Genomic DNA, 26,314 nt, shown 5'->3' on the forward strand with positions numbered 1-26,314 from the left:
TATGTCCAATTTTCAGAGGAACCGCCAAACTGATTTCCAGAGTGGTTGTACCAGTTTGCAATCCCACCTTCAATGAAGTAGTGTTCCTCTTTCTCCACAACCTCTGCAGCAGATCCTTAGATATTTCTTAGCACACTCTAGAGACATATTTTCTCGTGCATAAAGAATGAGGCAGGAATTTTTAGCTGATTTCTTCATCCTAAAACGATGATACATTTTTCAAAAGAATTTCAATAATATATTAAAAATTAGTAAAAGGAGTTATTAGTGGAACAGATAACTATAAAATTGACGTAACACAAATTCACCATCTATTTTAATAAAGAATATTTGCCGGGTGCTTGTGGCGCATGCCTTTAATCCCAGCACTTGGGAGGCAGAGGCAGGCGGATTTCTGAGTTCGAGGCCAGCCTGGTCTACACAGTGAGTCCCAGGACAGCCAGGGGTATACAGAGAAACCCTGTCTCAAAACACCAAAAAAAAAAAAAAAAAAAAAAGATAAAATATCATAGTAAAAGCTGGGCTTGGTGGCATACATCTTTCATCTGCATGCTTGACAGAGACAGGTAGATCTCTGTGACTTAGAGAGCAGCTTGGTCTTCCTAGGCTAGTGAATTTTGGGTAAGTCAGGCTACATAGCATGAAGCTGTCAGAAAGAAAACTAATTTTTAAAACATCATAGTGGGTTGATTTTTCAGTACATGCCTCCAGAACTGGGGACAGTTAAATAATAGAACTGAATAAATCTCTATTGAGCTAATGAATAGCAGCCCTACCAATCCCTTCAGGTGACTCTTTCTTGCAGTGCCTTTGTTAGATGAGAACAAGCCAAGGGCAAGTCACAAGGCATGATTCCCCAAGAAAGCACACTGTATTTGGAATTGGTGTGAATACATGTAAAATCTGACCTTGACATAACCATGGTGTCCCATCTCCAGATATTTCCATATAAGACACCTATGTGTGCATGCATAAGCTAATGGCAACCTAGCAGCAATTTTAGGGGCTCTGATATACTTCAGAGTGACTCTTTATTGAATCCCAACTATGGAATCAGAGCACTATTGTCATATAGATCCTGAGTCAAAGTTCAGCTCCATCATGTTTTTTTTAACTCTGTTTTCACATGTGTAACTTCCAGATAATTAAAAACTGTCATTTGATGGCCTCATGCATTCATGTAATCCATTTTAGTCACTTCTACACATTGAATTCCTGCTTCTCATCACTGTCTTCTGAAGTGCTTCTTCTTAACAAGGCCCCTCCTATCTCAAGTCTCCTTTGGTGTGTTGCGTACTGAGTTTAATTGTAGTTTCATGACTGAGCATGGGCAGGAGGTCACTTCTTGGGGTAAAGACAACTTACCAGTGGCTGTGTACTAGTGAAGAAAATGATTCTCCCTCCCTAGAGCAACTGTTAATAGTCCCTCAAAGAAGGGTGTGGCCTCAGGATCCCCTCTCCTCCCTGTGATGGCATACTGAGGGCCCTGCTCTTGTGCAGATAGCAAACAGCTGCAGACTCTGGAGTACAATGGCGGTGCATGTTCAGAGCCATCTTTCCCCTGCATGTCTCCACTTCTGGTTTTTTTTTTTTTTTTTTTTTTTTTTTTTTGCCTTGGAAACAAATGAGCAAATGCTGACTTCTAAGTATTGTAAGGGCTCAATGGTAACTCTTCCTACTAACACGTCTTATGGAGGGAAATATCCCGTTGATACCACTGAGCATCAACTGGCAAATTTGTTTTCTAACATGTGTAAAAGTTGAGTTTTTTTTTATTAAATAAATCAAAGCATATATTTAAAAATTGCTTCCCAGTAATTAAAAACAATTTGAGGATACTAGAAAATCCCAACTTTTGATTTGTTTAAAGATCCAAACTGTAAGAGTTAAAATATATTAGCAGTTCTATGTGACATTTTTATTTTTATTTCCATATTAGGCTTCAGTAGTCAAAACCACTGTGATTATTATTTATTATCTGCCTAAAGGAAACATTGCTCATGTTGGCATAAATATTGAAATTTTCAGTTTAAACACCACTTATAAAGTAGCAAAATTGACTTAAAACATATCACAAAATTCTCAAAATAAGTTCTGGAATACAAAGTTGAAGTAATGAGTTATGACAATGTCAGCCAAAGTGTCCAGTAAAAATTTTCTGTCATAGAGAAGCTTTGCTTTTCTATAAAATAAATATTATTTTTACTCTCAAAGGAAGTAAGAGAGTCATTATTTCATGAGTTAACACCGTCATGTCTACATAAGCATGAGAGGACATGGTTAAGGTGATGACATTTGGGTACAACCCTGACCCACAGCCCTACTAGCTTTTCATAGCATTCTCTGCCTGCCAGTGGATATCATGGCTCTACTTCTCGTAGGTTATAAAGTTCTAGTGATATTAATCACTACTTTCCTCACGTTTAAGAAACAGATTTTACTTTTTATTGCCTCTGTGTGTGTATGTATGTGTATGTGTGCTGGTGTGCATGCATGCATGCATGCATGTATATATGTGCAAGTTTGTTTGGAGGCCAGAAGGCATTGGATCCCCTGGAGCAGGAGTTAGAGATGATTGTGAGCACCCAACATGAGTGCTAGGAACCTATCTAGGGTCCTCTGAAAGAGCAGTCTGTGCTCTCAACTACTCAGCTGTCTTTCCAGCACCTTCTCTGACAACTTGGATTAAGACTTTAAATTCTGGATTTAATTTCATTGTCATTTCTCAATGCCTGTTTTGTGTTTGTGTTGTTTTTGCTCCATAGGACTGACCAGTTCCTTGAGCTCGGGACTCTGGATCGGACTGAACAGTCTGAGTGCGAGCACTGGCTGGCAGTGGGCTGGAGGAAGCCCGTTCCGGTATCTGAACTGGCTACCAGGTAAGGTTATTGGCTGAGGGTAGTTCCCTGAGATATCTTAAAGTTCTTCCTCACGTTACATATCAATTTCAAAAAGACTTAATGTAACAAAGCTCATTTCCCATCATACAGCCTGGATTTGATTATTCTATACTGCAAGTTTACACAGAGCCAGCTTCTAGGGGTAAGGACTTGTCTCCCAGGATAATCATTACAGTCAACACTCACTTCTGTTTTATGTCTACACCCTCTAAGTAGTTTGTTAAGGTTTTACATTCAAAAGCATATTTTGTAGCTATTCTTAAGTATGATTAAAGATGATAGAATTATTGTTAATATGTATTTGTGTTGTATTAACTTTGTCATTGTCCTTGAAACAACTATTGTAAAGTTTAAGTGTTCTACTTTTTGTATGACTGTTGTCTTCCCTAAATTTTGGGATTCTCTTGTACTATCTGAATTTTAAAAATTTAGTTAAAATTTGCTTATATATAAGATTCATATATACTTCTTATATATACAGTGCTGTATAGACATCAATGATCTAACAAACCTGGATGGATACTAAGGACAGAACCTAGGGCCTTGTGTATATTAGACAACCACTGACCTATGCCCTCAGTCCTTTATATACTTTTAACTTGATAGTCATTACACAGGCTGGCCTTGAATTTACTCTACTCCAGGGAGAGCTTGAATTTGGGAGCCTCCCGTGTAGCTGGGATTTCAATCCTGTGACATGAGGCCTGGCTATGCACATATGTGCATATATAGTTCATATATAGTAATATCTATAAATACACATTAGAATTTAAGAGAACTGAATATTCTGGGTTGGTGGTATATTTCTCATTATCTTAGGTCATGAGATAGTTTTAGTATTACCATGATCTTAAAGTCTATGCTAATGCTGTTTCATGCTGTTTATAATATAATAGGGTGAAATTAAAATACTATCTCAGCTATAGATTGAAAAATTATATACTAGCATAAACATGTATTAACAATTTTATGACAATATACAGTTTGATTATAAAAGAAAGTCAGGGGCTACTCCTCAGCAGCTTCTGATAATCTGGAAGTTAGAAAAGGGATCACTTCCATCTCGTTACACTTCCATGTTGTGTGTGTTGTTTCGTTCTTTCTTTCTTTGTTATCACTTCCATGTTGTTCCAACATACAAGATGACAGATCACAAAAGGAGATTGATGGCTGTATATAAGTTATACATATGAAGCAATTCGTCAGCAGAACATAAAGATCCATTCTGAAATGTTTTCATCTGTTGAGTAGTAGAATGTGTTGCTAACACTGGAGTGGTGTTAAGTGTGCTTCAAGCCTCTCTAGCTACAGCACACCAAGCTTGGCTTGTTGCAGAAGAGTTCAGTTAATGATTAGTGATTCCTGCCATGGAGCAGGAAAGGAGACTTGTGCATTACTCATGTTTTATCAGCTTGGCCGCAGACACTATTGAGATTGTGTTTGAAGAGCTGAGGTTTCCCCTTACCCTTCCTCCTCTTCTCCCCATAATCCTACTCTCAGCCTAGTTTCCTTTATTGGCCAAATTGTCTCATGTTGCGGGAATTATTAAAATGATTCTACCCTGCAGTCTTGCTTTCCCACTGGACCACATTTTTGAGCCGGTACCGTTTGGCCTCAATACTAAGCTCCGGAGGGATTTTGTTTCCTTGCTGAAAGCTACATCTTGCTCGCATGCAACTCTTTACACACCCGCACAATCATTCATCTAAATAGTGCCTAAGACCCAGTAAGTAAAGCTTCACTCTTAAGGCCTTAATATCCGATCAGATTTAGATAATAATAAAATCACAATTTACAAAATGCCAGTTCAATAATTTTAGAACCAGATAACAAAGACAATATTCCAACCCAATTAATCTATTTTGTAATAGATCATATATAGTAATATTGGTTGTATAACTTCGTGGGGTCTGGTTTATCCTCATCGTCTGTCTCCATGATGACATCTCCTCCTGCTCCTGACCCTTCTCCTCCTCCTTTCCTGGCCTTTTTTCTCCTCCAACTCTAGCTCCACCTCTTTATTCCTGTCCAATCACAGGCCTGTCACTGCCCTAATGTGATTGGACAGAGAAAATGCTACAGCAGTCTCAAGCAGTTAATCCTTTTGATTCTGCCTTCTGAGTGTTGGGACCATCCATAAATATGCAGGCCATGCCTTGATTCACAATTTCTTTCTTCCTTCCTTCCTTCCTTCATTCCTTCCTTCCTTCCTTCCCTCCTTCCCTCCTTCCCTCCCTCCCTCCTCCCTCCCTCCCTCCCTCCCTTCCTTCCTTTCTTCCTTCCTTCCTTTCTCGCTCCCTTCTTCCTTCCCTCCCTCCCTTCCTTCCTCCCTCCTTCCTTTTTTCTTTTTTTAAGCCATTAAATGTGTTTTAAAACCATTTGGCTTAAACAAGTTAAGCTATTGGTTTGAAAGTGTTTAAACATGGGAAAGAATTTTAGAGAATCAACATATAGGGCCATGTGTTTATTTAAGTTAATTAGGCTTCAGGGACTGTGACAAATCTTAGGAGCAGAGCACTTTGGCATACACATGGTTCTGGACCCAATGATCAGTGCTGCAAAAATAATATGTGTTTGTACTGATTATACCATGAAATTCCACTCAACATGCTCTCTCACTGCCTGATGAACATAGGGCTCTTATGTGAATTGTTTTATACTAGAAATCATGACTGGTTAACCTACTTCTGAGCTATCCCCAGCCCCATGACTTGAGGCTTGAAATGATAATTGGTTTTATTTTCTTTAAGTATGGGAAGTACCTGACAGTGCATGTGAATATAGATGCCCCTTCTTCATAAGTGATGATATCATTTGTCTGCTGCTCTTGGTCTCAAGGGAAGTTAGAGAATCACAGTTGAACTCAGAAACTTCAGACAATGCTAGTTATATAGTAGGGGACTACAGTTCATTCTTATCCTTAATAGTTAAAACTACTGCATGTCATAAAGTAGACCATTTTCTCTATTATTCAGTTGTGTACAAAGAGTTTAATATCCAACCCCTTTTAGTCTTATATCTTACTGAAAAAATTTGCATGTTAACTTTGGAAAAGGAATAGTAGGAAATGAAAAGTATTTTTCTTATTCCTGGGAAACAGATTCAACAATAACTCACCTTCTTAAATAATATGAGTTTCTTGAAATTAAAATTAGAATATTTAAATTATTTTGTATAAATTACTCAGTTGACTGTTTCATTAAACATTTACTAAGTAATTCATCTGCTAAAATACATATGAGTTCAATTAAGAATATTTTATGTGAATGATGAAGAAATACAAATTCAACTATACAGTAGTCATGAGATTAGTAAAGACCTCTAACTGCTATCTCAAGTTTGGCAGAGGTGTTGTGTTGATAAATGAGTATATAATATGATTTATCAAAAAGCACAGTATTTAAGACCAGTATGTAGTAAATGTGTTATTATTTCTTAAAAGTTTTTTTTTCATCACTGATGCAGAATCTGTAAGCTTTACTATCCTGCTATCTTGACCATATTATCAACAGATTTTTCAAAAACATTTTGGGGAGTTTTTACTTGTGTAGTATTTATACAACCTGGAAAATGTTTCTGTTAAAGACTTTCAAGGGCAGGTGACATGATTCCTTTTTATGGGGAGAGTAAAATTTTGGTGCATAATAAAACATCTATCAGAGGTCACAAAATAGAGTTATTGACTGAATGTGTAGCTAATTTGTCAGACATAGGTATGGGATGAAGTTACTTTCTGGAACACTGGAATTGAAATGATAGATTAGAGAGTGTAGGGATGGATGCATGAATCCATTGTAGTAGATAAATGACTCATCTGAGGATATGGGGATGGACACATGTATCCATAGCAGTCAATAAAGAATACATCAGAGGATGTAGGGATGGATCCATGTATCCATTATAATGTCTATTATAATGGACAAATGATACATCAGAGGATGTAGTGATAGATGTGTATATCCATAAGTGTCAACGCAGTCTGGTTCTTTAACCAGCTTCCTGTAAGACACGGATGAGGACGTAGCTCCAAAAGCTTTTCTTCAGTGAATTCAACTAAATGCACCAAGAATCGCAGTTCTGGGAGTGAAGCACATCAGTTTCTAGATCTGTTTCACTGTTAGTCCCTTTCATTGTCTTTTATTTTGATCTCTTTCTGACTGGGGAAAGTTAACAGAGGTCATCTGGCCTATCTGGACTGTTTCTTCAGTTAGCTTTAATTAGTTTTGGGTGTTGCTAATGACATTAATATGCCCAGCTTGAAGAAACATACATTATTCTTATTCAGTAATTCTATATATGAAACCATATACAGACACATGATACTATGTATCATCACACAGTTGGGTTTAAGGTCTAATGTCATCCATTGTTTTGGGTGGTCATTTCAAAGCACTCTACTGTAAACTTAACATTTTAAGCCTTGGAATAAGCCAGCAACAAGAAACCAAATAGATACCCACCATGCCTTTTGCTCTGCACTCAGTAAATAATCATGTGTGAATGTGTAGCAAAAGACAGGATGGGGATCCATTAAATCCCAAGGATGACGACGTGAGGTGTGGTGGTTGGCGGATGGAAGCTATCCACCTATGAGGATTCAGTAGTCCCAATTTAACTCTATAATTTGCTTAAAGGAAGTCCATCATCAGAGCCTGGAAAGAGCTGTGTGTCACTGAACCCTGGAAAAAATGCCAAGTGGGAGAACCTGGAATGTGTTCAGAAGCTTGGCTACATTTGTAAAAAGGGCAACAATACTTTGAACCCATTTATCATTCCCTCAGGTAAGAAGATCTCTATGATCAAATGTACAAAATGTTCGAAATTAAAGATAAATAAAACGGTAACTCAATCAAAATTGCATGAAATGATTCTAGAGATATTACTAATTATTTATAGGTTAATAAAATAATGTCTTCAAAAGCCCATTTCTTTGGTCCTATTGTCTGCTAAAGTTTCCTGAACATAAAGAACTGTTTTGAATGTTGGGTAAAACTTTTGATATAAATAAGAATTTTATCTCTCCAGTCTTGTAAAGGAGGTATTATTTTCATATGTTATAGAAGAGGAGAGAGAAATTCATAGGATATTATAATTCCTCTATACCTAACAAAAATGGAATTAAAACTAGGAAATAAATATCTGGAGGGAAAGACTTTATTCTGTGCACACGAATAAAGTTGGGTTCAATGTAGCATCTTGCATTGAAATCTCCACACAATGGAATAAATGATTCAAATGACAAACACAGTAACTAAGCATTGCATATTCTACAGAGCTCAATAGAATAGCAAATGAGTGGCTTTATAATTCTGTAGAAGAATTGAGCAGCAAAGACAGTAATAGATTGTCCTTTCAACTTACTGAAAGGTAACCTTTATCTCATTACTAAAGATATTCTGGAGGCGTGATTCATGCTTTACCTGAGTTTATTTATTTACTTTGTTTCTGTTCAAGAAACTGGATGGGCATGTGATGGTTTGAATGAGGATGCTCCCTATAGGCTCATAGGATTGAATACTCAGTCCTCCCCTCCCTCGCAGTTGGCAGAATTGTTTGGGAAGGACTAGAAGCTGTGACCTTGTTGGAGAAGGTGTCACTGGGGCAGGGTTTGGGATTTCAATAGGCTGCGGCCATTTCCAGGATCTCTCTATCTTTGCCTAATGGTTGTATCTGAAGCTGCATACGAGTTCTAAACTCCTGCTCCAGAACCATGCCTGCCTTCCTGTTGGCATGATCCCCATGTATGTCATGGACTATAATCCTCTGAAGCCATAAGCCTCAAATAAATGCTTTCTTTTATAAGTTGCCTTGGTCATGCTATCTTAAAATAGCAAAAATAACTAATACATCCCCTTTTTACCTTTTCTCCCCTAACTCCTAGAATCAGTTTCATTTATTTGTAAATAAGGTTGACCTGGTTAACAATTCAGAAGCCACCAAATTATCAACAATAATAATAGTTTCCTCCTGTCTCTTTATCTCTACCACCCATGGCTGTTTCTTGGAAGATCTCGGTTTCAGAGTGGTAATGTCCCTCGCTGTTTCTTCTGTGGCATATAGGCAAATGTATTTAAAGTGTTTTTTTTTTTGTTGTTGTTTGTTTGTTTGTTTCTGTTTTGTACAAATAGCAGTATACCTTTTTTTTTTTCCCAATACATGGTTTCTCTGTATAATAGCCCTAGCTGTCTTGAACTTGATTTGTAGACCAGGCTGGCCTTGAACTCACAGAGATTCATCTGCATCTTCCTCTACCACCACCTGACTACATTATACTTTCTATATAGTCCTCATCCTAAGGTTTTGTTAGCCAACAGTTTTGTTCATCATTCTACTGGGTATGTAAATTGATTTTTCCATACTTTTTTGGGGGTGGTGGAGCTGGATAATGGGTATTATATAGAAAGACCAGTCCTGTATTAATAGATTTTGTTTATTTGCTTCATTTGTGTGCTTATGTATATGTGTTTTGAGGTCAGAGTGTATCTCCCAGCCATTCTGTTCCCCGCAACACACACTTTTTGTTTTTGAAACTAGGTCTCTAATTGCTCCAGAACTTACCAAATTGGCAAAGCTGGCTAGTAAGCTCTAGGGATCTTTCCATTCTCACCTCTCTGTTCTGGGATTATAAGCACATGCTTTTTATTTTAATATGTATTTTAAATCTTAAACTCTAGTATGTGTGCTTAAAAAGGCAGCACTTTCCCAACAGAGCTACCCTTGACTGTTAGTTTGCAACTAATCATTTGTGAAGGTGGCATGCCATTTTCCAGTCATGATGCTCCCAGAAGTAGAACTTCTCCATCTGAGAGTAGCTGTTTTTACAGCTTTAGCAGGTGAGCTATTGAGTAGACATGGATGTCGTTATCTCCTGGTTAGTAATCACTGGTACATGTGTGGGGACTCTAGTACATTATCCATGATGGATATAAATTGGGTCCCTGGTTCATTATCTCTGATGGACATGGTAAAGGGTCCTGGTTTATGAACCCTTACGGATATGGGTGGAAGCCCTGGTTTATGGTCTCAGCTCTATTTTACAGATTTTCTAGGGTGACTGTGGAGGAACCTGTGGAGACCTTCATTGTGCTTGCAACTTGTCTCCTCTGTTGCTATTGCAGAAGGAATAGCTAAATCTTTCTTGGAAGAATTCATATGGTTCTCCTTCAGAGACTTGCAGTTGCCACTTTGGGGAAGTACAGAAAAGTTATTTTTAAGTTTCTCTGGAATGAAAGGCACAATTCTATAATTTGGCCTTATTGCTTAATCCACCAGTTTTAAGTTCCGTGTTTGTAAAATATGAATGTTAGTAATTCTTCTTCTTTAAAATCTCATTCCTACCACCAAGCTTGTATTGCTAACTCCACAGTTACCCCTGATTCACTTGCTCAGCTACACTCAGCACCGGCCTTTGAGTTCTTAGACTGACAAGGTTATTGTGCTGTATAGACAAACCCCTATAAGTAGAAATTTAAATTTGTAGTGTTTTCCAGCTGTGATGGCACACACCTTTAATCCCAGCACTTAGGAGGCAGAGGCAGGTGTGTCTCTGAGTTCAAGGCAGGTCTGGTCTGCACAATAAGTTCCAGATCCCCCTCCTGGAGCCCCCCCCACCTGTTAAAAAGTTATAGCATTCCCTATTGGTGGTCCCTCTTGGCAACCATCCAGTCTTGTACCCTTCAGTCCTTGCCATAATCCCTGTGTCTCCATAGTCTCACATCTCCAGAGCCATAATACGCATCTTTGTAGCTACTAACCACTGGTCTTTGGTTGAATAAAACATGTCTAGTGTGAACTGAGATATGCTGTCCATGTAAAATACATGTTGGATTTTCAAAACTTTAGCATGAAATAAATGGACAAACTCATTTTAGTTGATCACGTATCAAAGTGATAATAGTTTGGATAAACCAAATTCACTTTTCTTTTATCGACTATGGCTAGTGGCAAATCTAAAATGATGTCTGTGACTTACATTGCTAGCTACAGTGTGAACAGTGCTGGTCCCCTTCAGAAACAAGGAGTCTTCTTTGCTTTTGTGTTCTAAGCCCCTCCCTTTGTTTCACTTGTGTTAGTTTTTTCCTATTTTCAAACTTTTTGTGTGTTTTCCTCTGCTGGGCATTGATCATAGGACCTCATGCACCATAGACAAGCATTCTACCACAGGGCTAGAGCCACAGTAGATGTGTTTTTAAAATGCTTCTCAGGCTCATCTTCGATGTTTCTGAAGTCTTCAGCATTGACTGCCATTACCTTCAGTTTCCTAGACAGAAAAGTTAAAACACCCCACAGGAGGGATTTGTAGCTGTGCTAACCTTTTTGTTCCTCTTCTCCTCTCCTCTCCCCTCCCCCCTCTCTCATTTCCTCTTCTCCCTTTCCCTCTTCTTCCCTCTTCTCCCCTCCTTTCCTCTAAGGTCCTCTCCTCTCCACCCATCCCCTTCCCATCTCTTCTCCTCACCTTCCTTCCTCTCTTCTTTTCTCTTCTCCCCACCTCTTCCCTTCCCTCCCCTCCCCTCCCCTCCTCACCTCTCCTCTCTACCCCCTCCCCTTCCCTCTCTTCCACTCTGCTCTTCTTACCTCCTCTTTTCCCTCCCTCCCTCCTTCCTTCTCATTTCCCTTTCCTTCCTTCCTTCCATTCAATTTTTTGACAACTCATGAAAGTATTAAAAATTGAAGTTGTACTAAGGAATGAAATTTTGTTTTACAACACTACAGCTTAGGACAATGCAAATTAGAACTTTCTTAAATTTTGCCTCTGCACAAAGAGGCTTTAGGCAGTCTCTGCTCTTAAGGAGAAACTGGATTCACAGAATGACAAAGAGCCAGCTGTGAGAATGTGCATCTGTCATCTCAGCAGTTGAGTCATGTCCACGCCCGTCCCACTCCCTTCCTAACACTCTCTCCTACTGCAGTAGGAGTATTGCTCTTTGTCCATGGATGAGATTTCCTTACTGTCCATGAGAACAGGTTACACTGCAGCCTTTTAGAGAATAGATTAAACCTTAGTCTTCCGGCTTCCTGCAGTTAAACAGTTATCACAGATGCTTAGTTCAGGTGTGATAGTTAAAATTAGGTGTGACAGATAAAATTAGATAATCCATTGGTCCTCTCATTGAAGGCACACATTTCAAAACTAGATTTCTCACTTGTTGACATTCTATTTGTTTGGTTTTTTTGTTTGTTTGTTAATCTATTCACTTACTTACTTATTTATTCTTGAGGCCCTGGGGTTTGAACCTAGGGCTTCACACCCTCACTAACATTGTGCTGATTTCATCAGCCCTTGATGTCATTTTATTTTGATATATCTTTTTCCAGCATAATGGTTTTTTTTATTGAATAGTTGCAAATTTCATGTACCCTGATCACACCATTTCTCGTTCTGCACAGCCCTCCCACTTTTCTGCCTTCCCCTCAAAAAGAAAAAAAATACAAGTTCAATTTGTACTGCCCATACACTCATTGGTTAAATCTTCAGTAGCTAGCCCTTGAAGGTCATTAAGTCCTTCTCCAGTTCCCAGTCCCCACTAGGGGACTAGCGCCCATCAGCTGTGAATCTCAGCACCTTTATCACAGTTTTTAAGGACTCCAGGATAACCTAGTGATCTATGTTGCCAGTCTTCCTTTTAAAGTAAAAATACTTTTTTTTTTCAAATCACCACTTCTAAAACAAAATAAGCAAAATAGAATAGTTCTTTCTCATATATCTCTTATAAATACATATGCCATAAAACCAAGAATGTTCTTTTTATGTCTACAATTTTGAGTATTATATAGGTATATATAATAAAATATTTTACATACAAGGTAGTTGAAAATGATGTGAGTTTAAACAAATTTCTTTCAAATGCTTTCTAAACTTCTTTTTCCTTTCTAGAAAGTGATGTGCCTACTGGCTGCCCTAACCAGTGGTGGCCCTATGCAGGCCACTGCTACAGGATCCATAGGGAAGAGAAGAAGATACAGAAATATGCTTTGCAAGCCTGTAGAAAGGAGGGCGGAGACCTGGCAAGCATCCATAGCATAGAGGAGTTTGACTTCATCTTCTCCCAGCTAGGATATGGTGAGAAACATTCCCCTTACTCTAAGCTCATCTTGGCTGCCTCCTCTTCATCCTTATCCCAAAAATATAGCCATAAATGTTCAGTTTATTGATAGCTGATTGACAATATAGGTTTAAGTAGATGGTACTTCTGTCAACAAAGATTGTATAGTAGTTTAAATAATTTCATTAAGAAATTTAAAATGTTCTCTTTATGGGTAGTTTTCAATATTATTTCCCCACATATTTGGATTTGGGGATGTGTGTGCTTAAGTTGGCCACTGTAAACTTTGGAAGTGTGTATGTGTGTGTGTGTTTGTGTGTGTGTGTGTCTGTCTGTCTGTCTGTGTGTTTCTCTTTGTGTATGTTTGTGTGTCTGTCTGTGTCTGTCTGTATCTGTCTGTCTGTCTGTCTATCTGTGTGTTTCTCTCTGTATATGTTTGTGTATCTGTCTGTGTGTCCATGTCTCTCTGTGTCTGTCTGTTTGTGTGACTGTTTGTGTTGTGTATATGCATTTTGGTTTTCTGATTTTTTTTCCAGTAAGGCCAATACTATAGCTCACAACAAGTATAAATAAACCTCCTCATACTTAGGATTTTCTTTTCTTTACTGGGTATCACACAGAGTAAAAAGTAGGTGACTGCAAAACACACTGTCCTAAACCTTTGAGAGAAGTGTGATCTCAATTTTAGGCATATACTTATAAGAATACATAGAGAATGTAAAAACCCAGAAGTAAGATTCTAGATGAGCTGAGTGATCCTGGAGTGTTTGCTCTGGAAGGACAGGCCCCCTGAGGACTTGCTGATTGAATGGCATCCATTTGCATCCCTCACTGATGGTGCTGCTGAACAGCTGCAGCTCTTGCCAATTTCCACACAGCAAAATAAGAGGAAATGGATGGTGGTGATGGAGGACCTCGCTTCCTGACACATATTGCTGAACATTTACCAGGGTGCAGGGGGAAGAAAAAGCATTCAACAAATGCATGAGGCGAAAAATAAGAAAGGAGGAGCAGAGAAAGATGTGAAAAGCTTGCAAACATTGTTCCTAGCACAGGGGTCCAGTAGAAACCATTGGCCTCTGAGGATATCACCCAGTGTGGTCTTGAGACTCTGTAGGGTGAGAGATACATCTCCATAAGTAGAATGAGGGGACTCCCAGAATGAACATACAGCTGGGTGGTTCTGTGTTTTCTTTGGCTCTTTTTCTTCTGTTTGTTTGCTTATTTTTTTAAATTATTATTATTTTTATTCTTTAAATGCTTGTTTGCTTCCTAAAAATAAATAAGTAAACCCGGGGTTTAGTGGCTGTCTTGTAACCCTAGCAGAGGGGAAATGGAGACATGCCAATCCCTGATGGTTATTGACTGGTCAGCCTGGCGGACTTTGCAAGTTAGTTGTTGGAGCCTGGGGAAGGACATTTGAGGTTGTCCCCTGGCCATACATATCCATGCTCTCTCTCTCTCTCTCTCTCTCTTTCTCTGTCACATACACACACACACACACACACACACAGAGAGAGAGAGAGAGAGAGAGAGAGAGAGAGAGAGAGAGAGAGAGAGAAAGAGAAAGGAAAATAGGCCTTGTAGCATGTGAACAACTTAAATTTCTGAGCTCACCTATCCTGGGAAGTTCAGATTAATTGATGGAGTTGTAATCACAATGAGAGTATCTAAGCTTATCATGACCTATTGGGAAGCTTGGCATGGACCAGTATTGGAAGGAAGTTAGTTAAGATGGCAGAGGGCTGTGTGTTCTACTCTCTGTGATATGACATAGCCACAGCAGAACCATGTATTTTTATCACTGTAATTTTTTGTGGAAGTTGGATGACCAAGGTTTCATTTAAATTCAGCCCAAGAACAAATGAATGAGCTCGAGAGCTTTCCATTGGGAAAATAAAGATTTATAGGGCCTGGAGAGATGACTTAACTGTTAAGAGCAGTTGTTACTTTCGCTAAAAACCTGGGTTTGGTTCACAGCAACCAGATGGCAGCTCACCACCATTTGTAATACCGGTTCCAGAAGATCTGATGCCCTTTTCTGATCCTAGTGGGTACTGCACATACCTGGTACAGATACATACATGAAGAAAAAAAAATTCACATAAAAGGAAAGAAATCTTAAAAAAAAGAAAAGTTACTAAAAACATTTATATTTTAGTACAGTATTTCCTTATTTAACAGAACAAAATAATCTCAATAAAAGTAAAATATAAAATTAAGATTATTGCTTCCAAATAAAAACTTTTCATAATAAATTTAGTTAGGTGAGATAGAAGCTCTAATATTAGTCATGGAAATAAAGAACAAAGTAGATAGCATGGAGCCCAAGAATGGAAGGAATGAATTCCAGTTTATCCAATTTGTTTAACTGGTTTATGAAAATTGATTTAACAACTTGAAACACACATACACACAATGTGTGTGTGCATATATATATATATGTTTGTATTATATTAGTAGAATTGCAAGCAATCGAATAGGAAAACAGTTTTGCAAAAAAGTATACATGGGAATGCCATAATAAAGTCTAATTCTTTGTAAACTAATAAAAATAATTTAAAGCAAATATGCACAGAAAACTCACATATACCTGTGTAATTTTACACTGGTATTCATCCTAAAGTTCTTGGGGGTATGTAAGGTCTCTTTGAAACTTTGTTTGTTACTGAAAAGCTCCTGATCTGCCAACTCAAGTAAAAGGAAGAGCAGCCCATCCTGGAGCTATCCCCCGTGCTTCAGGATGCTGGAAACATCTGCTAGAGCTGGCAAAAGGCCACTTGAGAACTTCTCCAAAATGGAGTTGATTGGCAGCTTTCAGGAGGAAGAAAACCAGCCACTTAGCATTTTCTACCAAATGCCATCTCTATAATTGTTTGAAGTCACTGGCTTGTACTGGTCAAAGATGGGAATCAAAGGCTACAATGCCATTCCCAATTAAGAAAGTTAAGCAGACACTGAATTGTATAGCATTTAATTTTTAAATTTCGAAATGTTTATTTCATAGCCACAAAACCTGAGATCTTCAGTCACTACAAATTCGTTCCATTATATATTTGACTATTATTGACTACCATACACACACGCGCGCACACACACACACACACACACACACACACACATGTATATACCTTATTTGTAATTATACCATCGATTCACAAGATCGGGGTTTCTCATTTCATTTTTACAACTCCCATAAAATATAATATTGTAGCTAGAAATACAGTCACATTAACAATAGAAAACCTTGAATAACCTAAAGCTGACATCATAATATGTAGCCAGTGTGTATCTACTGCATATAGATTATCTTTTATAATAGTTCTATAAGATCCAGGGAGGAGAGCTGAGTGGGCAAGCCCAGCACCCTTTTCAGACATTCTGCTGGCCTTTTGAAAGTGTACTCTTTTTGTATTGTGTCTTACTTTTAGAAAATAGTACGTAAACTACTTAGGTGATTCTCTTCCTATGTAGACCCAAATGATGAGCTCTGGATTGGTTTAAATGACATCAAGATTCAGATGTACTTTGAGTGGAGCGATGGGACCCCAGTGACATTTACTAAATGGCTTCCTGGAGAGCCAAGCCATGAAAACAACAGACAGGAGGATTGCGTGGTGATGAAAGGCAAGGTGAGGTGCTCTGAGATGCCTGCCAGTGGGGCTGTGACCTCCTTTCTCTGCCTTGATTATATCTGCTGCAGTTGCTTCCGTTGTTGATAGAGACTTAAGTGGCACGACAATTCAGATTCAATTTTTGGAGTGTCTCACTATGGTCTAGCAAAGTCAAGAAGACCATAAGATAGATAAATGATATAGAAGTTTGGCTAAAAGGTAGCATTAAGTAATAACTAATAATACTGTCTGCTGAATTCTGAAATTACATACGTATATATTATATATATGGCTGCATATATATATGCACATGCTGTATCTGTATACAGCACATTTTGAACATATTTATGTATATTTATTTATATATGCAAATATGTATGTATGTATGCATATATATGACTTGGCTCAACAATTCAGAGCTTTGTACTTTCTACTGGTTGCTCCTGGCCTCGAGGTTCTGGTCCATTGTGGTTTCTCCTCTTTTTTCATCCACTCTTTTCCTCTCACCTTCCTCCTCTTCTTCTACCTGCCCCCACTCTTGAACTTTCAGTCCTACCTTTCTCCTCCACTGCCCAATCACCGGTTCTAGCCTTTTATCGACCAGTTAACATGGGGAGAATGTTCCTGTGAGATCACCTGAGTATGTGATGGTCTTCTCATTGGGGGCAACTCCTCTTGAGAAAGCAGAACTAGCATTAGAGTACAAACAGCATGAGGCCAACCCACTATACATAGTGGGTTTGAATATTCAAGATAAAGAATCATATTCGTCCTACAATCTCTTTACATATGTACAATTAGAGCCAAATATACTGCTAACATGTAAGAAATGAATTTAGCATTTGTAGATGCTAGCTTCCCCTAGCTAGCATGCATGAGGCCCTGGGTTCAGCACTGGAAAGAAACAAATGTACCTAGTCCTAAAACAAGAAATCATTTAATTTTCTTTTTGCTCTGTAGGATGGATACTGGGCAGATCGAGCCTGTGAGCAACCACTGGGTTACATCTGTAAGATGGTGTCACAAACCCATGCTGTAGTACCGGAGAGTGCAGAAAAAGGCTGCCGGAAAGTGAGTATCGACCATCCACAATGATTTAAGACAGCCATGTGGTATAGTGGGCTTTGTTTTCTACGAGACAGTGCTTACTTCTTATCAAAGGCCAATGTTTCAACTGTGTAAATATTCAGTGTCTTACTGTGTCTGATTACTCCACCCTTCTTGAAGTTTTCATGGAGCAGTCTCTGGTTAACGGGCAGGTGTATGCGCTCCTTGGCTCCATTCAGAATGCCATGAGAAATGAAAAGGAAATAGAAAATAAAATGAAACACTTAAAGGGCCTGGTCTGGGAGATGAGGTAAAGATAGACTCCAAGAGAAGATGCTGTGCAGGAATCGGGGAGTCTGAGATCCTATGGGCAGTTAAAGACATTTCCAGTGAATAATTTTGAATGCTGACATGCTGTTAGCAAGCCATTATTGATCACTTTCTTACTTACAGTGTTTTGAAGGAGCTTTCTTCTAGTAGGGGAAACTTTTCAGGACGTCACTACAGTATGAGGCAGGGCACCTAACCTTCAATTTGTGCTAAATAACACTATTAAATAAAATCACACTGGTATGTGCCTTGCCAGCAGAGAGAGTCACATTGAGAGATAAATAATAGGTAGGTAGGTAGGTAGGTTGCTAGATAGATGATAAACAGCATGTAGATAAATATAGACAGATAGATACAGACACGCACACACACACGCAGACAGAGGGACAGACACAGAGACAGACACACACAGAGACAGAGGCAGATGCAAAATGCACAGACACAGAAACACGCAGAGTTCTAGGAGGCTAAAATAAATTATATTGTAAAAGATTTCTAAAAGCATGAAGAAACTACAAACATAATTTTGTAGGCTTATGGTTATTGTTTTCCTGTCTGATGAGTAGCTCATCTTCCTCTTTCGTACTTTCTCAGTTCTCCTGAATTAAGGGCAAAGTGAAAACTAATGGTCTTTTGGTAGCATTTCCCGTGCTATGCTGTGGTCACATCATCTGATAACAAACACTGAAAGATAGGAATATATGACTCATAACTTCTTATGGGGCAAATACACTGTGAAGAAAAGCAGCAGATAATAGAAAAATCACAGCATCTGAGAGATGCATGAGTGTCTTAATCGTGGTCAAAATTCCTCCTAATTTCGCATCCAGAAAATTATCAAAGGAAGTAATAAAAACTTTTCTTTTTGTTTGTGTGTTTGTGTAGATATACATGTATGTACTGGTGTGTGTGCATGTGTACACATGTGTGTGGAGGCCAGAGATCAACTTTGGGTGTCATTCCCCAAGAATTATGTACCACCCACTGTGTACGTGTGTGTGTTCACGTTTGTGTTTATATGTATGTGCAAGTCAAGGCTATTCAGCAACCTATGTTATCCGTAATGAGGAGGTTTCTCACATTGTCTCATTGTTGTTAGTTGTTTGTTTGCTTGAGTTAGTTTGCTACTTTATCTTTTATTGAACATAGATTCTTGTCTCATACAATATATTCTGATTACAATTTCCCCTTTCTCTCCTCCTCCCAGTTCCTCCCTACCTCCCCTGACCTCTGGAGCCACTCCCTTTCTATCTTTCCTTATTTAAAAAAAAAAAAAACAAGGAAAAATATAATAAGATAAGGCAAAAATAATCATATCAAAGTAGGACATGGCAACCCAACAGGGGGAAAAGCGTTCCAAGAGGAGACACAAAAATCACATACTCACTCTTTCTCACAGTCTAGAGTCCCATAAAAATACTAAGCTAAAAGCTATAATATATATGCACAAGACCTGGTAAAAGTTTGCATAAGGCCCTGTGCTTGCTGCTTCACTATCTGTGAGCTCATCTGAGCTTTGCTTGGCGGATTCAGAGGGCTTTGTTCTCCTGCTGTCCCCCATCCCCTCTGGCTCTTACACTCTTTCTGCCTCCTCTTCCACAGGGTTCCCTGAGCTCTGAGGGAAGGGATTTGATGGAGAACTTCCATTTAGACTCTCTCAATGTCTGGCTGTGAGTCTCTGCATCTCTTCCCATCTGCTGCTGGGGGGAACTTAGCTGATGATGACCCCCACATTGTCTTTTTGAGACAAGGTCTCTCATTGGCCTGCAGCTCAGCAAACAGGCTGGAGTGAATGACCAGCAAACTCCAGGGTCTATCTGTTCCCACAGTGCTGAGATTAGGAGACCTGTCTTTTTTTTTTTTTTATCAACTCATTTACTTATTACTTCACTTTACATCATGATTGCAGCCCCTTTCCCCCTGTACTCTCAGTCCCACCCTCATAAACCTCTCCCCTCATTACCTCCTTCCCTTCTCTTCAGAGAACAGGAAAACCCCACATTGGGTACCACCCTGCCCTGGCATATCAAGTCCCAACAGTACTAAGTGCATCCTCTCTCACAACGGCCAGCCCAGGTAGGGGAAGGGGATCCAAAGGCAGGCAGCAGCTTGAAAGACAGCCCCTGCTCCAATTGTTAGGGGACCCATATGAACACCAAGCTGCACATCTGTTACAAATGCGTAGGAGCCCCAGGCTCAGCACATGCATGCTTTTTGGTTGGTGGTTTAGTCTCTGCAAGGCCCCATGGGCCCAGGTTAGTTGACTCTGTAGGTCTTCTTGGAGTGTTCTTGACCCTGAATCCTACTCCCTACTCTTCCACAAGACTCCCAAGCTCCTTGTAATGTTTGGCTGTGGGTCTCTGCATCTGTTCCCATCAGCTGCTGGATGAAGACGCTCAAAGGACAGTTACTCTAGGCTCCTGTCTGCAAGCATAGCAGAGGATCATCGATCGTGTCAGGGGTTGGCTCTCTTCTGTGGGATGGGTCTTGAGTGGGGCCAGTCATTGGGTGGTCATTCCCTCAATCTCTCTGCTCCATCTTTATCCCTGCACACCTTGTAGGCAAGACAAATTTTGGGTCAAAAATTTTGTGGGTGGATTGATGTCTCCTTTCCTCCACACCAAGTCCTGTCTGGCTTCAGGAGGTGGCTACTTTAGTAGGAGACCTGTCTTTTCTTCTAGGGGATTGAACTCAGACCCTTGTGCTTGCAGGGCATATACTGTACTAAGTTGAGCTGTCTCAACAGCCTCAGGGGGTTGCACTTTCTATTCTATGCTACCAGAGCAAAAAAAAAAAAAAAAAAAAAAAAAGAAAAAGAAAAAGAAAATGCTAAATAAAGATGTTAACACAAAGTGGTTCTGAGCCACTTTTGAGCCTGGCTTATAATGTAGTATCAGGATTTTCATGCAGGAGAGTTAAGGGATGTAGCGTATGCATATGTTTTAAGCTCTAAGAGCAAAGAAAGGTGGATCTGAGACCATTGAGTAGCCATTCTTTAAAACCTTGTTTTTATGATGATGCAATCTCAAATGTATTTTATTCATATTATAATTTCTATGGCTCACTTTTGTTATATTGTGGAATTCTTGATTTTGAGGTCTTGTATTTGACTTTCAATTCTTGAACAATATGTCACTCCTTCAGTCTATTCACTGTGCTTCTGAAACTTATTTTGTGTAGATTTTCAGTTTCCTAGTGTCTATTTTTCCTCTTTGTTTTGTATGTGTATGTGGTACATATGCATGTGTATATGCTTGTTCACATGTGTGTGTGTGTGTGTGTGTGTGTGTGTGTGTGTGTATACATGTATGTGCCCTAAATTAGTGCTGGGTGTCTTGCTTGATTGCCTTTCATTTTATATACAGAGTCAAGATCTCTTATTGAACCTGGAGATCACTAATTCTGGCTTCTCTAGCTAAGTACCTTAACCTGGGGTTGTCTTGTCTCTGCCTCTTTAGTGTTGGGATTGTAGGTGGCTGCCACATCTCCATAGCTTTTTACATGGATTGTGATTTTAAATCTAGTCCTCACACCTGCTCAATAAGCACTTTACCCTTACTACTAGTGCCTTTGGTTTTATTGCTGAGAAGAGACACCATGACCAAGGTAACTCTTATAAAGGAAAACATTTAATTGGGGCTGGCTTACAGTTTCAGAGGTTTAGTCCATTATCATCACGGCAGGAGGTATGGAGGTGTCAAGGCAGACATACTGCTGCAAGAGCCAAGAATTCTATATCTTGGTCCAAAGGCAGCAGAGAAGACTGTCTTCCAAAGGCATTGAGGAGAGACTCTTCTACAATGGGAAGAGCTTGAGCATAGGACCTCAAAGCCCACTCCTACAGTGGCACACATCCTCCAACATGGCCACACCCAATAGTACCACTCCTTAGGCCAATCATAGTCAAATCACCACAACTAGTGTTTATATTTTCCTAGGAAAATATATGTTTTCTGTGTTTTAAGTTTCCTTTTGTCTTCCCATCTATCTATCTAACTTACTATTTCTCTCTGAAACCCTATTTTCTGTATTTAAGCTGATTGTTGTATCTTTTAAATTTCATTTCTATATTTTTTTTCTCTTCTAGAAGTTCTATTTTACTTTAAATCTTCCACAGTTTGATCTTTCTCTTTGGTTGTTAAATCATCTCAAACATGTTTGTCTGTGTAATACAGATTTCTGATTGTTCTATTATGAAACTAGTGATTCTCATCCAATTCAAGGTATCTCCTTGCATAGCTTATAACTTTTGTTTGTGAGTTAGTGCCCATCTGCCTACTCCTACACGCTAATACCCCCCACGACCTGGTTGGTGGAAATTTTTCTGTTGTGTGGTTTTGTATTCTTCTTAGAATATCTGAGGTATTTTCTTTGTGGAAACTAAATTTTACTTGGTCATTTGGTAATATAGACACACAGTGTCCACAGAGCAAAGTTGGAATTAGATCCTATCTGTCTAGCACAGTCTTGGCAATTGATTGATTGAATTTTTGCAGTATTGGACTTAAAACCCCCAGCCTTGAAAACAGCAAGCGTTCACTCCATCACTGAGATAGTCATTCATTCATTCACCTTCGGTTCTGACAAGGCCCTGTTAATTATATAGCCCAGGCTGGAATTTTTAACTTTTAAGTCTTGTACACTTGGCATTGTAGGCATAAATGAATGGCATTTATTTTGAAACATAAGACTCTTTTTCTGTAATCTAACACACCAAGCAGATAACAGACCTGTTAAATTGGAGTTGCATGGCTAGAATTTTCTATTGCTCTCACCATAGAAGAAAGCCAAACAATGTGCTCTGTGTTGACAGTAGAACCCTGTCCCCAAATCCTAATGTGCTTTTGATATACTCCTACCAATCACAAGTTTAGCTTTCAATTTGATTTTTTTGTACTGGGAGAGTTCCTCAATTCCTCTCAAACTCTTCCCTGGAATTTGAATTTGCATGATTTTATGTAGTATTTTGTGTATTTGAAATGTGGGGAAAGAATGTCATGAAGTCCAATGGCCAAGAGACATAGTTTCATGTTTACCACCTACTTGACATCAGTAGACATCTACGGTTACAGTTCCTCAAGTTATTTTCTGGGATGACCTCATATGAAATGGATCCTCATATGTTGTATTATTTGGTTTCCTCAGGGTTCATTTCACAAGTGGTGTACCTTGCAGGATGCCTCAGAGTGCCAGAGGACAGCCTTCTCTTCCCTTAGTATTATTATCTGTCTCTTGAGGGACAATGTCATGCTAATTTCTTCATTCAAATGCATAAGCAATTCCCATTGCATTTAATAGCATTCTTTAGACTCTCCAGTTAGCTACTTGTGTTACATGAAGAATCATTTAAAAGTATTTCCTAATAAATATGTGTGGTAACCCTCTTGTTTGCTTGTTACTTGATGGCGTTAATAGGGCTGGAAACGGCATGGGTTTTACTGCTACTTGATTGGATCCACCCTGTCAACCTTCACTGATGCAAACCAAACATGCACAAATGAGAAGGCTTATTTAACAACAGTTGAAGACAGGTATGGAACTATATTAAACTTATTCTACAATAAGTCAAATAGTGAAAGTGTTAAAAAAATCTTAGAGTTAGCATGCTATACATGTTGAAGTAGATTACTTATGTTCTTGAGTAATGCTTTGTAAAGGTAGAGATATTTAAAATACTCTTATTTGTTGGCTTAATTGAAAACACTGTAAAGCTACTTTGTTAGTTCTAGGCATCTATTTCCTTAAACGTTACTTTTAAGAAAGGGTCTTACTATGTTGCGAGGCTGCTTCGAAGATACTTGGTAGATCAGACTGGTCTTGAGATATGGGGTTAAAGGTGTGAGATACTGACTGGCATCCCTATTCAGAAGTTTATGGTTAATCTACTGAATGTATGTTACAGAGCTAGTGTTTTCTAGTCTGTTAGCTGTCAAATTTTAAAGCAAAAAAAAAAAAAATAAGATTTGACTAGGTAATACCCCATTTTGTGCTTTTAGTGGAAAAGAGGGGGAGAGGAGACTGACTCCAAGGAAAGACCAGCTCACATATATGTTCTCCTAATAGACATTCACAGCTCAAATCAGTTCTCTAATCTCAAAGGTGTCAAGACTTCCCCTAACACCCAGCAAGCAAATCTTCAGTGACTCCACTCTAGGATCCCTGAACTCAGGCATATGGAAACTTTCTGAACACTTTGTAAGATTCTTGAGAGATGCTATTGCTTGAGGATGCTTGCTAATAGACTAAATAAGGAAACAGAGCACGTGCCAAGATTCTTTTGTGCCTCGCAATGTATGCAGCCTTTCTCCCTCCGGGATGTGGCACATAGATCCCTGCGATTGATAAGATGGGTCTTATCATTTATTACTCAAAGAAGGCAGGTCAGAGGCCCAAAATTATGATCCCAACTTCCCAAATATAGATTGAAATATCTGCAGATACTCTACTCATTCTTTCTATTAACCTTAGTTAATTAATTAATTAATCAATTAAGCTTTGCTTGGCTTGGCTAATAGACTGATAGGCCAAGAAAATCAAATAGAAAGTAGAGGGTTTTTAAAAATGTAACTTTAGCCTCTGAGGTTCCATCCACCTTTGAGATTTATTTACTTCTTTGCTTTATTTTCTTGCTTATACATTCAAGAAACTTCAAAAATTTTAAAAGTCACTAGCATTTTATTGTTTCAGGGCAAACTCAAATCCACAGAGTCCTGGAGATACTAAAAACCCTGTGGTAAAAATAGATATCAGAGCATTGTGTTTCAAACTGCATCTTCCTCTCACAGCAATGACATGCTAATATAAACATCTAACTACCAGAACACAGATACATATTCTCTTAAGACAGAGAAGGTGAACTGTTTAAGTACCATGGGGATACATTTTGGCCTGCACTGTGATTAACCAATCACATTCAAGAATCCTATACAAGAAGAGAATTATTCTTCATGTGTACTCTGAGCTATGTGTATTTATCTATTTGTATTTAACTGTCATTAAATTTGCTTTTCAGGTTTTAGAAAGTAAATTGTACTGATAGTGTTTTGGTTGCTGTTCTTAGGCATCTGAAATTATTTGGACTATGGTTAAATGTCACAGCTCCCATTTTTAGCAGGGTCAGCTCTCCTCTTCATTCTCCCTGGCCCTCCATGTTCCTGAAAATGGAGTGCCTCTTTTCTGAGATGCTTCTGCCTGAGTTGCCGGCATTGTTTCAAATTTTTTAGTGAAGACAGATCTTTATTTACTTTGCCTATCATCAGAAAGGGAAAGAAACATGGTGGTCCCAAGTTATGATTCTCCTTGATAATGCTATCATCTATAATCAAGAATTGAGCAGGACACTTGACCTGTGTAAAAAGTGGACTGGTCGTTTCAAATAATTTTTCCAACTGCTGTAGTTTTTTCTTTGTATTTTTAAAGTTCTTTTAAATTTTGTGAAGGCTAGAGAGGCCAATATGAGAACGAGAGAACAATGTCTGAGCAGATTGATCCACTGAGCAACATGGTAGTTTAACTTCATAAACTTTCATTTCCTTAGTGAAGAATATTATAATGTAAATAATATAAGGCTATGATTCCTGTGTGACTCTTTGTGGGAAGTTATGAAATGTTTATTCATGCCAGGAAATGATTCTGCCCAGGTCTATCTTGGTGAGTCAGGGAGTTTACTGGGTTGCTTACTGAGGAGTGTGAGTAAAGGTTACTTACATATATGGGTATGAGTGATTTATTGGCTGCTCCCTCACTGGAAAGCCCACCCCAGCCTGGGTGATGATTCATGAAGGCTGCATCCCTGACACTCCCTGACCATCTTACAGGTAGCTCCTCAGAAGAGTCTCATCTCCCTAGCAATTATTTATTCCTTCTATAATCCCAGGGAAAGGCCCTGTGAGTCTTGCAAATTTCACAAACCTCCTGCACTTTCTAAGTTTCCTTAGCTTCCTGGATCTATGAAATATGTTCTATCTTTAAGAGAGAATGTTAGAATCCAAAGGAAATAGCTACAGAATAGTAAAGCAATGTTTGAATTTATTAACGAAATCATATCTTGGATATACAATTGAAATAATTTTCATGTTGATAATTTAAGAAATGTGCATAAACGTTTCTAAAGTTTAGTTGAATTTAATTCTTTTAAAGATATGAACAAGCATTCCTGACTAGTTTGGTTGGATTGAGGCCTGAAAAATATTTTTGGACAGGACTCTCAGATGTTCAAAACAAAGGGACGTTTCAGTGGACTGTGGAAGAGCAAGTGCAGTTTACACACTGGAATGCCGACATGCCAGGTATGCAGGAGCTGTGCTCAGGGTAGGCATGGGGGAGCTGTGCTCAGGGCAGGCATGGGGGAACTGTGCTCAGGGCAGGCATGGGGGAGCTG

General features: G+C 38.8%; 1 protein-coding gene across 1 annotated transcript in view; it reads left to right on the plus strand.

The window, feature by feature from the left end:
• Mrc1 (mannose receptor C-type 1) overlaps positions 1-26,314 on the plus strand; it is a 91,769-nt gene that overhangs the window by 26,040 nt on the left and 39,415 nt on the right. The window contains exons 5-11 of the mRNA XM_031369057.1: positions 2,766-2,879; positions 7,535-7,681; positions 12,775-12,960; positions 16,418-16,575; positions 17,518-17,628; positions 23,350-23,465; positions 26,074-26,222. Coding sequence (XP_031224917.1) covers positions 2,766-2,879; positions 7,535-7,681; positions 12,775-12,960; positions 16,418-16,575; positions 17,518-17,628; positions 23,350-23,465; positions 26,074-26,222 — 981 coding nt within the window. The remainder of the gene's footprint in view (positions 1-2,765; positions 2,880-7,534; positions 7,682-12,774; positions 12,961-16,417; positions 16,576-17,517; positions 17,629-23,349; positions 23,466-26,073; positions 26,223-26,314) is intronic.

Source organism: Mastomys coucha, unplaced genomic scaffold (assembly GCF_008632895.1).
Source record: "Mastomys coucha isolate ucsf_1 unplaced genomic scaffold, UCSF_Mcou_1 pScaffold15, whole genome shotgun sequence".
In the NCBI taxonomy this organism is placed as follows: domain Eukaryota; kingdom Metazoa; phylum Chordata; class Mammalia; order Rodentia; family Muridae; genus Mastomys; species Mastomys coucha.